This window comes from Miniopterus natalensis, chromosome 13, assembly GCF_054644295.1.
Source record: "Miniopterus natalensis isolate mMinNat1 chromosome 13, mMinNat1.hap1, whole genome shotgun sequence".
NCBI classification, from domain to species: Eukaryota; Metazoa; Chordata; class Mammalia; order Chiroptera; family Miniopteridae; genus Miniopterus; species Miniopterus natalensis.
The window spans coordinates 41,123,962-41,139,584 of record NC_142093.1 but is presented as its reverse complement, the minus strand read 5'-3'; the positions used below and the strand labels follow the sequence as shown (position 1 = coordinate 41,139,584).

Sequence of the window (15,623 nt, the reverse complement as noted above, 5' to 3'; positions counted from 1 at the left end):
AATTGAAAGCTAAAAAATACATCACATGTACTATTATCAAAAACATAAAATACCTAATAATAAGTATAATAAAAGATATAAGCACTCTAAGTAAAATACTATTAATATATCATAGAGAGAAATTAAAGGTGATCTAAAATAGGATCCGCTTTCAGGTAAGATGTAGGTAGCCACAGGCCATCATTCCTGCTGTAACAAGTTGAATAAATTATAAAAATCATACTAGAAAAATCAGAGAGCTATGGGAACAATCAGGGAACAATATCAACTATTATGCTAGAGAAGCATCTTAGAAATTATGGGCAGGGGCTTGGTCTAGGTAGATATACTCCACTGGATAGGAGAAATCATCAGAGTTTTTGATGAACCCATGGGCTGGCATAATAGAGTGAAATCTAGCAGAATGCCAAACTGATTTTCCCCACAGGACATTTCCTTAGTGTTAGGGAAGTATTGGAGGATGGGTAACTGAGCCATAAAAGCAGAGTGAAATCTCCTGCACAGTCATGGCACTACTAACAAACCAAGTCCCACTAGATAGAGGGGCCTATGATAAACATCAGGCCTCCTTTTCACATTTGCCAGATTTTGAACCTGGATAAGGCAGGAAGCTAAATAACTAATGCTTGAGGGGGAGAACTTTCAAGGTAAGGAATTTCGACCTACAAGACTAGCAATAAAAAAACACACCAGGGTGCCACCCTCAAGAAGGGGGCTGAGTAAGAAAACAGTGAAATCACTTGTAATCTTCTGAGTGCTTATGAGACAAATTGCCACTGAGAAAATGTAACCACAAAAATATATAGCTGGTTTCCCTTTACAGTTGCCACATTTTAAAGTTGAGAGTCTAAAGAGCTGAATTCAAATATCTGAAAGACTGAACTGTGTATCTCACTATATTTAATTATTGAAGAATCAAAGACTTGTCGCCCTAAAGCAAAAATCCAAACAAATCATTAACAATCATAGGCAGAATGAGTCAACTAAAGATCCAACCCAGCTCTGATCTAGTAAAATTCCTGAAGTGATTAACAGAGAAAAGGGAAAATCTTCTCTGTTGCAAAGTAATAACATTTTCATTCTCTATGATTTTTTTAATTCACAATGTTTAGCATACAAGCAAAAATTATAAAATCTGTGAAGCAGAAGAAAGTGAAAATTGAGAGGAAAAAAAGAGAAAAGTTGATTTACAGGAGATTCAGATACTGAAATTAGCACAGAAGGATTTTAAAATAATTATTAATATATTAAGAGAACAAAAGATGAGGATAATAGATAAAAACATAAAGAAATCTCAACAGAAAATTGGAATCTATTTGAAAAATAAAATACAAATAAATAAAAGAAGAGCACTGATCTCCAGCAGACCTCAGGAAATACCAAAATAAATTTTTTTAGGTTGAAGTAAAATGATCCAACAAAGTACAGAATTGCCAAAAATAATGAAGAGCACTTAATAATGTGTAGCATATACATGCACATATGCACACATACATACACACAACTTTATATATATGTATGTTATCCTACATTTCACATATAATGGAATAAAAAAGCAATGATAATGTCATTTGGGAATTTACAAATATGTAGAACAGTGGAGAATACTGACAGACACCACTTTAGCCAAGTGATCAAGGTTAATGTCACCAGGAATGCGTATTAATATGATGTGCTCCCTGATGAGATGCATTAAAAATGCCTAACCTTAATCTAATCTTAAGACATCAAACAGTCTAATGGAAAGACTTTCACCAAAATAACTAATCAATTCTCTTCAAAGTGTCATGGTCATAAAAAACAAGGAAAGACTGAGAAACTGCCACAGATTGGAGGAGACTAAGGAGATGACAACTAAAATACAAGGTGGGATCTTAGATTGGATCTGAAACAGAGAAGGTTCATTTGTGGAAAAACGAAGTGAAATCCAAATCAATCTCTACTTTAGTTATAATTTTATATGAAGGATAATTTCTTAGTTTTCGTGAATGTTTTATGGACTGATGTCTCTAGCTAACAGCCACATAAGCAAGCTTGGAAGCATATCCTCTCAGTCAAGCACAGCTGAGATGAGACCACAGCTATAGCCAATACCTTGCTTGCAACCTTGTGAAGGACCCTGAGCCAGAAGCACCCAGCTAAGCCATGTCTGGATTTTAGACCCACAGAAACTTTGGGATAATATTCATTGTTTTAAGCTGCTATATTTCAGGGTAATATGTTACACATCAATAGATAATACAGAAACTCTACTATTTTTTGTAACTCCTCTTTAAGTTGAATATTATCTCAAAATAAAAGTTTAAAAATATTTAATACTTGCACATTGTGTATATACAAACACACAAAATCATGCCTTGCTTCACGATGAAAATACATTCTGAGAAATGCATCTGTAGGCAATTTCATCGTCGTATGAATATCAAAGAATGCACTTACACAAGCCTAGGTGGTAAAGCCTAATACACACCTACACTCTATGGTACAGCTTATTGCTCCTGGGCTATAAGCCTGTACAGTATGTTACTATATTTAATACTGTAGGCAACTATACCAAAATGCTAAGTATCTGTGTGTCTAAACATATCTAAATATAGAAAAGGTACAGTGAAAATATGGTATAAAAGATTTTAAATAGTATACCTGTACAGGGCACTTACTATGAATGAAGCTTGTAGGACTAGAATTAGCTCTGGGTGAGCCAGTGAGTGAATGTGAAGGCCTAGAATATTACTGAACACTACTGTAGACTTTATACTTAAGTATACTACTGTATACTTAAACTACACTAAATTTATTTTAAAAACCACCTTTTTTCAATAAATTAACCGTAGCTTACTGTAACTTTTTTATTTTACAAACTTTTTATTTTAAAATTTGATTCTTTTGTAATAACACAGCTTAAAAAACACACTGTACAGCTGTACAAAAATATTTTTCTTCATATCCTTATTCTATTTAAAAATTTTGAAATATTTTTTACTTTTTAAACCTTTTTTGTCAAAAACTAAGACACAAACACACATATTAGCCTAGGTCCACACAGGGTCAGAATCATCAATATTATTGTCTTCCATCTTTACATCTTGTCCCACTGGAAGGTCTTCGGGGGCAGTAACACACATGGAGCTGTCATCTCCTATGATAATGAGGCCTTCCTCTGGAACAACTCTTTAAGGACCTGCCTGAGGCCCTTCTTGAGGTGTCACTCTTTTCAGAAACATGTCCATGGTGGTTTGCTTGGTTGTTTCTTTTTTATCATAGATTTACTTGTAAGTAGATAATGCACCATGAACATTCCTATTAATGAAAACCCTTCAGTGTTGGGGTTCATGTTTTTAAAAAATTTTAAGGAGCTTGTTGATGTCTGCAAAAGCTTCTACTAAACCCTTCACTGAATTTTCTCGGGTGTTCCTCTTCTTTTTCTCCTGCCTCTCCTTCTGCTATGCATTCCTGTTCCAGTTCCTCAGGAGCCGCCCTAGGAGCTCTCCATCGTCATCCTCACCCACCCAAGTTACAGCTGTTTGTCATCTCAACCACAACCTTGTTGATTTTTGCAACCTATTCAACTTTGGCAAATCCTTTCGAGTCATAGATGTCATTAGGCAATAAAAATTTTTCAGCTCCATTATAATCTTATGGGACCGTTGTCATATATGCGATCCATCACTGACCTAAATATTGTTATGTGGTGGATAACTGTATATACGCACAAATAAATGTGTTATGTGTATATACAGTTTGAATTATTTATGAACTCCGGAGTCAGACACACCATGGTTCAAATGACACCTCCAACACTTAATGATCATGTGATCTGAGGCAAAACATTTAATTTCTGTAACTATTAGGCTTTTAAAATCTATAAATTGAAGTAATACTATCTATCTCTGATTATACTGAACAAAAAAATAATATAGGTAACCACTACAATGCCTGGCATTTAGTACATTCTGGACAAATGGCATTACTATTAGTTCATATTTATAATCACACATAATTTTCTCACCCAAGAAACTCAGCTACAATAACCAGGCATTTTATCATTTTGATGAGTTTAAGTATTGTATATAAACTTGTCAATCTCCTCATTTCTAAACATTTTTCAAAAAAAAAAATCAATATTGATTTCTACAACATCCTACTATTTGTAACATTGAAACTAGACATTCACCTTGTTTGTTTTACCCCAATTCAATTCTCAATCACTAACTTTTAGAGCTACAAGGAACATTTAAGATTTTTAACCCTTGCCCTTCTACCACCATCCACATATGAGTGCCAAAGGACATGTCCAAGAAGATAGTTGGTAGAAGAGCTGGAAGTGGGTATCATGTCATGAACAAACTCTTGTTTTAATTAAACAGACTGTATCTGAATGCCCTATCTGCTGCTTACAAACAGCATTATGAGACAATGCTGTTTGCTGACAAAGTAGCAAGTCTATGTCTCAGTTTCCCGGAGGGTAAATATGGATACCACCACCTACCTCATAGGATTATCATGAGTATTAAATGAGATAAGTCCCTCATTGCCAAGAATACCACATATGGATGTTGAAAACACATTTTTCCCCCTTCCTCCTTTCCAAGATCAGTGCTCTCCACTAATGATATGCTGCCTTCTCAACTATAAACTGGAAACATTAAATGCACAGGGTAGTTCTGTTTAGCCATTACAGAATGTTATGAGTCTCCTATAAGAGACTAATGTAAAATTGAATTAATGACAGTCTTAAAACTAGGCTGAATAATATAAATCTAATGCATTTATCCCTGAACTGGTTTTCCTTTCCTATAATACATTGTGAAGTAGGACACCACATCAGGGAGCACATTATGTTGATATGCATTACTGGTGATGTTAACCTTAATTACTTGGCTGAAGTGATGTCTGCCAGAATTCTCTACTGGAAAGTTACCTTTTTACATTGTAAATACTAAATATTTGAGAGGAATCATAAAATGGAAACAAAAAGAGAGGGAGAAAGGAGAGAGAGCATGTGCAGGAGAGTGAGCATGTGCATGCATCCCCTCCCAAAGCCTGGTCTTGAGCATTTCAACACAATAAATAAGGAATTGGTAACCTGTGCCAACTGCATGAACAAAGATTCTTCTCAAAGTAATTCAATGTTTTAAATACTTGAAGCCAAGTCTTGTTAAAAGCCCTTTGAAAGTATAAACACATTACTTTCAGATGTTCTCTCTTAATTTGATATTTATCTCTTGAAAGACTTCTAGCAGGTGAGTCAGATAAAATCTCCCCTAAGAGAATCATACTGCTTTCCCCCCAGAAACCTACATTTGCTTAAATATTTAAAACCCTTTATGACAAATTCCATCAGCTTGCTTGTCATCACGAGACTCACCGATCTGCAGATATTGGAGTCCCTTCTGGATTGGAATATTCTTCCAAATCTGAAAAGTTCACTTGTGTTTGCCTTGAGGTTACTATCTGGCTATTCTGAAAAGGTATGGTTTTCAAGTCCTGAGTAATAGTATTACTATCTGGAAGAGACTGTATGACTTGAAAGTCCGGTGAAGATTTAGGTCCTAGAGAACCTTGATCATGTGCTACAGGTTTACTGGTCAGTAATTTGGAGGTTGGTTCCACTGATCTTGAAGATATAGTTTGTAGGTCAGAGTTAAACTCACTATTCATCCTTGTTTTAGAAGCCGGATCCAATGAAAGAAATCTTTTATCTAAGGTTCCACTATCCAACTTGGAGGGAGTCTTGGGAGAAAGAGTTATACGAACACAAGAAAGTGCTTTTCTATTTGAAGGTGGAGTAGATGGAGATGTTACTAATGTATATTGATCTGGGGCTAATTTGGAGACCACATTATTGAATTTAGTTTCAACATTTATATTAGAAATGTGTGATTTAGGTTTATGTTGATTGTTTTCTACTACAGAATCCTGACCTTGAGGAAGGGGGGAATATTGTTTTCTCACGAGGTGATCTACATCTGGGGCTTTGCTTTGTTCAAACAGCTGACGCTGTTCAAGAAAAATGGAAGAAGGAAGGTCTGACACTACATAATCCTGACCTTGAGGGAGGGGAAAGTGGTTTTCTCTCATCTGATGATCTACCTGTGGGGTTTTGTTTTGTTCAAAGATTTCTCGTTTTTCAAGAAAAATGTGACAAGGAAGATTTGGAGCTACATAATGCTGATGTTGAGGAGGGGGAGAATGATGTTTTCTTACATATTGATCTGCATGTGGGACTTTATTCTGTTCAAAGAGCTCTTGTTGTTCAAGAAACATGGGCGGAGGATTTGGAGTTACAGTTACATTCTTCTCTTTTACTCCTAGTGTGGAACTTGCTCTGCCCAAGTTAATAAGGTTATGATTATCAGATAAATTAACTTCCTTGAATTTGCTACAATGTGTACTGGTACTGGGCTCAGAATTACTGCCTTTAAAATCTGATCTTTCTAAGGGTTTCTCTTCTCGGTGGGAATGTTCAACAGATAATTTTTCGCCTTGTCTACTACTTTCTGCTAAAATAGTCACAGCTTTATCTGGTGAATGACTAATGATTTTAAATGATGAAGGGGAAGAGGTTTCCTGTCTTAGATCTCTAAGAGGACTTTGCTCTTCAGTGAAATGAGAATTAAATACCCCTACAGATGCTCCAGTACACTGGCTATCTTCAGTAACACCAACCTTAAGAACAGAGGAATCTGAAAAGCATTTAGAATGTCGGTGAGATGAAAAAGTGATGGAGGTAGTAAACTTTTTCATGGATTCTGGGGACAGCCTTTGTGGTGAAGAATGACAATCCATTTCTTCAGGTGGCACACAAGTAGGTTCTACTAATTCTGACAGCCAAGGGTTCATATTTTCACGGAATGGCATTTGAAAACCCTTGCTAATTTTGAAGTCATCAGCTGAAAAGTTTTGAATTGGGGAATGACTTTGTAACTGCAAGGAATTCCAAACTTTGAAATGGGTGTTGCTCTGGTCTAGTGATTTAGAAAGGTTGATGTGCCTGGTTTTCCATGGTGATGGTCTCCGTTGTCCTCTAATGATTTCTAAGGGTTCAGCTGATCTGAAGACACAGGGATGGCTGTCCAACTGTGGCTGTTTAGCAGTTAGGGTCCTGAAACATCCTTTTTCATGGCTCTCAATAATAATATGACTACACACAGCTTCTGGCTTGCATCCTATTCCTCGTGGACTCTGTAAACCCTAGAAAATATAAACAAGGCCTTACTTGAAGTAGTCCAAATAGTTATACAAAAATCACTTTGTTGATGTTTTACAATAAAACAGGAAAGAACACAAGACAGCCAACTATAGAATAAAATGGCCCATGATAACTACAACCACGCAGTTAATTTCTTCTAAAAATTTTTCATTGAAGTAACAAAAGCAAATACTGTTGTCCTCCAGTATTCTCACCTTTTTTCTTTTAGTAACAGCAGTCCCATACCCCAGCATTATCTGGTCACAGGGCCACCAAGCTGCATACATTTCCAGTTTCTTTTGAAGCCAGGTGTGACCATATGACTAGGTTTAGGCCAATGGAGCAAAAGCATTTAAGGACAAAATCTGCTTCCTGTCCTTAAAAAATCAAGTTCTTGACCTCTAAGTTCGACCTACTACCACTATCACTACTATCACCATTACTATTGCCAATTGAAATAGGTGATGTCTAAAACAACCTTGAAGCCATGTAAAAGGATGGCTCAGCTGCCCACCCAGCTTAGGTCCTTGGATAACCTCAAGGAGCTTGCTCCTGCTCCTACCCTGGACTATCACATAAAAGAAAAATAAAATTCTACCATATTTGAGCTATTGTATTTTTGGGTTTCTTTGTTACAGAAGCTTAGCCTACATCCTAATATTTTACCACTTAGAATAGGAAAAAGAACTAATACTTCCTTCCTGGTTAAGATTAGTGCCTAATACTACCATAAATATAAATTTTCTTTGAGATTTCTGTGTTTTACCTATAAAGTCATAACTTGGCACTCTACTTGATGATATAGCCACATCTGGTTTCATATAAAAATATTTTAAAATATGCTGCCACTTCTGACATAGTGGAGATGTGCTTTGCCCTATACTACCTGCTAAGTCCAGCTATAAATCCTGAACATTATACATAAAACAAACAAGAAGAATCTGAAAAATGTAGAAAAGGCAGCAGACTGGCGGGACATTGGGGCCTGAGGAATGACATGGTAGTGAGAACCCTGGGTTTTCTTTTTACCTCATATATCCCAGATTTGGATCTGAAGAAGCCAGCAACCCAGGAACGAAGGGCACAGACAAACACTCTAACAAAAAACCTACTCTCATTAGCCCCAGTAAAGGTGAAGTCTAACAAGACAGAAAATTTTGCCCTGGCTAGTGGCTCAGTTGGCTGAGTGTTGTCCCGTACACAAAAAAGGTTGTGGGTTCAGTCCCTGGTTGGGGCACATAATGGGAGACAACAGATCGATGCTTCTCTCTCTCTCTCAAATAAATAAAAAACACACATATCCTTGAGTAAGAATTAAAAAAAGACAAAACTTTTAGACAAAAACTGATCTATTTCAGCCAACCACTACAGAAAAAAAATGTGGCGAAAGTCTAAGTGAGGAGCATAGACTTCTACCCTTGCAAAACTATAATGAAGCACCCTCAAGCCAAGATTATGGTATTAGAAATGACTAAGTAAGAGCCTAGGACTTATTTTTACCCCTGCTGGCTGGTACGAAGCTACTCCTCCCTGTGGTGTCAGTGGAAACCACATAGGAAGACCAGACTTCCATTTTCACTCAGCAGTAATGAGGTGCCCCAATCCTTCCCAGCTACCAAATGGAAAATATTTGCAAATCTATATCCAATAGAAGACTTATATCCAACATACAAGCATGAAAAGATGTTCAACATCAGAATAATAAAGAAAACTCAAATTAAAACCACAATGAGATATCACTACAAACCTATCAGAATGGCTAAAATAAAAAAATAGAGAAAATACAAAATGCAGGTGAGGAGTAATGGACTCATTCACACATTACTGGTGGGAATGTAAAATGGTACAACCACCCTAGAAAATGGTGTGGCAGTTTCTCAAAAAACTAAACATACAACTACCATATGACCAAGCAATAGCACTTCTGGGAATTTACCTCACAAAAACAAAGACTTACATTCACCAAAAACCTGCACATGTTTATAGCAGTTTTATTTGTAACAGCCCCTAACTGGAAAACAAACAAGATGTCATTCAATAGGTGCATATTTAAACAAACTGTTACATCCATACCATGGAACACTACACAGTAATAACAAGGAACAGACTATTGATACACTCAACAACTCAAATATTACCCAGAAAATTATGCTCAGTGAAAAATGCCAATACCAAAGGGTTACATACTACAAGATTTCATTTATATGACATTCTTGCAATGCCAAAATTATAAAAATAGAGACAAGATTTGTTGGTAGCCAGTGAAGTGTCTGGACATGGTCCACGTCGCCTGAGGGTCTGCAGTCAAGGACTCAACCCTCCCCACTATTACCCTTGAGGAGGTTTGCTATCTGAGATAAGGAAAATCAAGGTCTGGACTCACCCAGAAGGCAATTTACTCTGAAAGAGTGTTTATGCAGCCTTGAAGGAACTACTTTGTATCACACTCACCTCATTACCAATTGTTTGTCACTTACTATACAATAAAGGCATTGAAGCCATTTGGGGCTGGTCCTTGCCAGAGGGCAGTTCTCCTGATCCCATAACTTTGTCTGTCTCTTTCATTCCCACCACTCGAACTCAGGTTTGTTTGTTTCTCAGGCTGGTTCCTGACAAAGATTAATGGTTCTATTCCTGGTCAAGGGCACATACCTGAGTTGCAGGTTTGATCCCTGCCCCAAGTCAGGGTGCGTGCAGGAGGCAATCAATCAATGTGTCTCTCACATCGATGTTTCTCTCTCTCTCCCCTTCTCCCTCCCTCCCACTCTCTCTAAAACTAAATGGAAAAATATCCTCAGGTGAGGATTCACAATAACAACAAAAAAATACCTACCTTAACCTTATCCATGGGCTTTATTTTCTTGGCTGCACCCCAACAAATGAGGGGATGGTTACGAACAGAATTTCAAACTATCATTTATCTATTGATGTTCTTGATTGGCATTTTTGCTTTACTCAAATGTTCCCAGGGTTTAGGTGACCAAAACCCTGCCAGTGGCTGTTAATATCTCTGCCATCTAGACAGTGCCCTTGATTTTCCCCAAGGACTAATGCCTAGGCATCACAGGGTCAATTGTGATGAGAAAACAGCTATTTTGAATTGCTGCCTAGGCATTTTACAGTATGACAATCCTGCTTACACCCAGAGTATAGACAGTTAGATAAGGCCCTGAGTTTAGGATTCCTGCGAGAATTTCCCTCTTTGTTTCTTCTAGGGCATCTTTGAAACTAAGCACTTAGAGTTGAGCCTGTGAAAAGTCAGCAACCTCCACATCAACACCTTATAAGTAATAAGTGCTAACCTGCTCTCTATCTTCTGCTCATGACCTGTCCTTCCCCCAGCTCAATGCACCCTACTCAGGCTTCTGAGATTTGTAAGTAATAACTCTTGTGATTTTACTTCCTTTGTGTGAGTGTATTAAAACTGTGCCTTCAATTAAAATGACCCCGGAGGTTTTCAATTCCCCAAAGTGGGAGCTCTGATGCTGCGAAAGCTACCTGCCTACCCCATGTGGGTGGCATGTGCCTACTCATTCAAGAGGTCATAATCTGCATATTTTTAATACAAAACACCAACTACAGGCTCCACAACACAGCATACTACAAAGCAAAACAATTATCTCAAGAGACAGAGGAAGCATAAAACCAGATACGGCAGGAATGTTGGAATTACCAGACAAGAAATTTAAAATAACTGATTAATATGCTAAGGGCTCTAATGGATGAAGTGAACAGCATGCAAGAACACAAACACAATGTAAGCAGAGAAATGAAAATCCTAAGAAAGAATGAAAAAAGAAATACTAGAGATCATAAACAGTGTAAAAGAAATGAAGAATGCTTTGATACGCTCTTTAGTAGACTGCACATGGCCAAGGCAAGAATCTTTAGCTTCAAGACAGCTCAACAGAAACCTCCGAAACTAAAAAGGAAAAAGGAAAAAAAAAAAAACCCAGACCAAAATATCAAAGGACTTTAGGACAAGATATTAATACATTAGCAACAGAAATACCAAAAAGAGAAGAAACAGAACTATTTGAAAAGAAAACAATAATGAAGAACTTCCCCAAATTAATGTCAGACACCAAAATACCAATCCAGGAATTTCAAAGAACACCTAGCAGGATATATGACCAAAAAAAAACAAACAAAACACACCTACAAAACCAGGAAAGCTACACCTAGATATAACATTCTCAAAGTAAATCAAAGATAAAGAAAAAAATCCCAAAAGAAAACACACTCTATCTACAGAGAAGCAAAGAATTACATCTGACTTCTCTGCAGAAATCATGTAAGCAAGGAGAATAAAGTATTTAAAGTGTTGAGAGAAAAACCCCCCACCAACTTTGAATTCTATACCTTATGAAACTACCCTTCAAACTGAAGGAGAAATAAGACTTTCTCAGACAATCTAAAATTGAGGGAACTTGTGCCAGCAGACCTGCCACGCAACAAATGTTAACAGAAGAACTTTACAGAGAAAAATGTAGGTAAAAAAACAAACAGATCTACATAAAGAAAGCATCAAAGAAAGAATAAGTTAAGGTAAAAAAACAAAACTTTTTTCTTATACTGAATTGATCTAACAAAAAATAGTTTGAAATATTGCTATGCATGCGTGTGTGTTTGTAATGATTGACAGAAATGACACGACAGGAAGGAAGAATTAGGATTATTCTATTAGAAGGTACTCACACTACCTGTGAAGTAGTACAGTGTTATTTGAAATTGATGTAGTAAGTATATGATACCAATTCTAGGGCAACCGCTAAAAATGTAAAAAATACATCTATACATCTATAACTGATATGCTAAGAAAAGAGAGAAAATGTAATCATAAAATGCTCAACTTCAAACCACAAAAGGCAGAAAGAGTGGTAGACGAAAACAGAAACAAAGCATAAGGGCAACAAGTAGAAAACAATAATGAATGTGGAAGATACTAACCCACTATATCAATAATTGCTTTAAAAGTCAATTGTCTAAGCCCTTGGCAGGTGGCTCAGTTGATTGAAGCATCATCCTATACACCAGAAGGTTGTGGGTTAGATTTCTGGTCAGGGCACATACCTTGGTTGTGGGTTCAATACCCGATCAAAGAGTGTATGGGAGGCGACCTATCGATATTTCTCTCCCCCCGCCAAAATCAATAGAAACATAACCTTTGGTGAGGATTAAAAAAAAGAACAAGTCATACTAGAAAAAATGTATTCATAATCACTGAGATAACAGATTGAAGAAAGTCAAATATAAAATGGCAAATGGTGAAGTACCCACCCCACTTGTGAGAAACATCTTATTCAAAGTTTTAGAATTGAGCTTTCCAAGATGGCAGCAGATTAAGTGGAAGCTACACTGACACTCTTCCAGGACCAAACTGGAATTACAACTAAAATACAGAAAAACCATCCTGAATAATCAACTGAAGACTAGCTGGAGAGAAACCTCATAACCAAGGACAAAAAGTGGAGACTGCACAGAGGTTGGTAGGGAGTGCAGAGGCGAGAAAGGGATGGCTAAGCTCCTACAGGCAGTAGCTGAAGTCCCAGAGGGATATTTCAGCTGTGGGGAGGTTCCCACTGAAATCTCTGGAGTCTAAACCCCAAGCTGGGCACCCAGCCCAAAGCACCAGAACTGAGAAAGGGGCCCACATAGCATCTGGCTGTGAAAAGCAGTGGGGTTGTCTGCCAGGGAGAGATGGCTAGAAATGTAGGCACCCTCTTAAAGGGCAAACCCACAAAGTTTCGTGTGCTGCTGCTCACATTGGGCTCCAGCAGAGAGAGAGCAGAATGGACTAGAGCTGTGTGAGGAGAATCCAGAGTTGTGGGCTCTGGAGATAGAGCTCAGAGATCACCGGTCTGGATTCCTGTGCTGAGTCATTTCCCCATAAGGCAGGGATATCTTTCTCAGGCAGACATTTACCATCCAAGCAGTTTTTGCCTGGGGGGTAAGCAACTGTCCCACCCGTTGAAAACTTCTCACCACCCTGTGGAGATTACGGATTGCTGTGGTCTACAGGCTGAGGCTTTTTAAGAAACTAAATAACAATCAGCTTCTGAGTTCTTTGAGTCTTTGCCTGATCTGCTTCTGAACCCAGGGCTCGGAAAAGCAGACCTTGTTGCATATCTTGGTCCTTTCCAAATGCACCAAGCCCCGGAAGAGGGAGCCACAAGACATAGATTGCGAAAAGCTTCAAACAGGGTTCTCAAAACCAGTCACAAACAGCGTATGACATTGGTCTGTACCAAAGACTATCCAGAAGTTTGGGAGTCCTGGCAGATCTACCTAATACATAAAAACAAACCCAAATAGGCAGACAAAATTGGGAAACAAAAAAACAAGCCCCAAATGAAGGACAAGAGAATTCTCCAGAAGAAGAGAGAAGTGAAATGGAGATAAGCAATCTATCAGATATAGAGTTCAGAATACTTATCATAAGGATGCTCAACAGCATGAGAGAAGATATGGAAACCATGAAGGAAATTAAGAATGACATAGTAGAAATTAAAAAAATACACTGAAAGGAATAAAGAGCAGATTAGGGGAAGCTGAGGATCAGATCAGCAACTTACAAGACAAGGTAGAAAAAAATCCCTTAATCAGAGAACCAAAAAGAAAAAACAATTAAAAAACAGGAGGACAGCTTAAGGGAGCTGCAGGACAACATGAAATGTAACAATATTCGCATCATAGGAATGCCAGGAGAGGCCGAAAGTAAGCAAGGGTTAGAGAACCTGTTTGAAGAAATAATGGCAGAAAACTTCCCTAACCTGGTCAAGGGAAAAGTCACACAAGTTCAGGTGAGTCCCAAGCAAGGAGAACCCAAAGAGGCCCATACCCAGACACATCATCCTTAAAATGCCAAAAATTCAAGACAAAGAGAGAATCTTAAAGGCAAAAAGAAAAAAGCAATTTGTTACATACAAAGGAGCTCCCATAAGGCTGTCAGCTGACTTCTCATCAGAAACTCTACAAGCCAGAAGGGAATGGCATGAAGTATTCAAGGTAATGCAAAACAAGGATCTAAAACCAAGACTACACGATCCAGCAAGGCTATCATTCAAAATAGATGGTGAAATAAAGAGCTTCCCAGACAAAAAAAGGCTAAAGGAATTTATTGCCACCAAACCAGCATTGCAAGAAATGTTAAAGGAACTGCTGTAATAAGAAGTTAAAATAGAGAAACATAAGCATAAAGAATTAAAATGGCAATAATAATAACCTTAAATGTAAATGGATTAAATACTCCAATCAAAAGACATAGGGTAGCTGAATGGATAAGAAAATATGACCCAAATATATGCTGTCTACAAGAGACTCACCTCAGAACAAAAGACAAAGACTCACACAGGCTGGGAAAAAACCAAATTGGAGGACTTTAAGGGAAAGATCGACAGCAATACAGTCATGGTAGGGGACTTCCACACCCCACTGACTTTATTAGATAGATATTCCAGACAAAAAAATCAACAAGGAAACAGTGACTGTAAATGACACCTGATCAGATGTATTTCATTGCCATTTACAGAACATTTCACCCCAAGCTTCAGAATATACATTTTCCTCAAGTGCACATGGGACATTTTCAAAGTTAGACCACATGTTAGGATACAAAACAAGTCCCTACGAGTTCAAGAAAACTGAAATTGTATCAAGCATCTTCTCTAACATTTACATCATGGAATACTATGCAGTTGTAAAAAAGAAGGATCCCTTACCCTTTGAGACAGCATGGTGGGACCTGCAGAGTATTAAGCTAAGCAAAATAAGCCAGTCAGAAAAAGACAAATATCACATGATCTTACTCATATGTGGAATCTAATGAAAAATAAACCAATGAACAAAATAGATCCAGAGACATAGAAGCATGGAACAGATTGATAAATTTCAGAAGAAAAGCAGGGGTGGGTAGGTGGGAAGAGATTAACCTAAGAACTTATATGCATATATGCATAACCCCTGGACACAGACAATAGTGTGGTAAAGGCCTGGAAGGAGTGGGGGTTCAGAGTAGAGGGGATCAATGGGAGAAAAAGGGACATCTGTAACACTTTTGACAATAAAGATAAATTAAAACATTAAAAAAAAAAAGTTTTAGACTTTCCCCCAATGACCATGTCTTAGTAAACATTTTTATCAAATGTATGGACAAAAAGTTAATACATAAATGGCACAAAGCTAGAGAGATATTAAAATTGTTTTTTAATCCCTACCTGAGGATATTTTTTCCATTGCTTTTCAGAGAGAGTGAAAGGAGAAGAGAGAGGGGAAAAAGGGAAAGAGAGGGAGAGAGAGAAAGAGAGAGATAGAAGAACATTGATGTGAGACAGACACATCAATTGGTTGCGTCCCTCACGCATCCTGACCAGGGTGGGGACCAAGCCTGCAACCGAGAGATACATGACCTTGGCCAGAATCTAACCCAGGA

At 37.6% G+C, this 15,623-nt stretch overlaps 1 protein-coding gene across 2 annotated transcripts in view; it reads right to left on the bottom strand.

Annotated features, from left to right (window-relative positions):
- ALMS1 (ALMS1 centrosome and basal body associated protein) overlaps positions 1–15,623 on the bottom strand; it is a 113,165-nt gene that overhangs the window by 43,216 nt on the left and 54,326 nt on the right. For both annotated transcript variants that reach the window (XM_016202583.2, XM_016202584.2), the window contains exon 12: positions 5,369–7,194. In XM_016202583.2, coding sequence (XP_016058069.2) covers positions 5,369–7,194 — 1,826 coding nt within the window. The remainder of the gene's footprint in view (positions 1–5,368; positions 7,195–15,623) is intronic.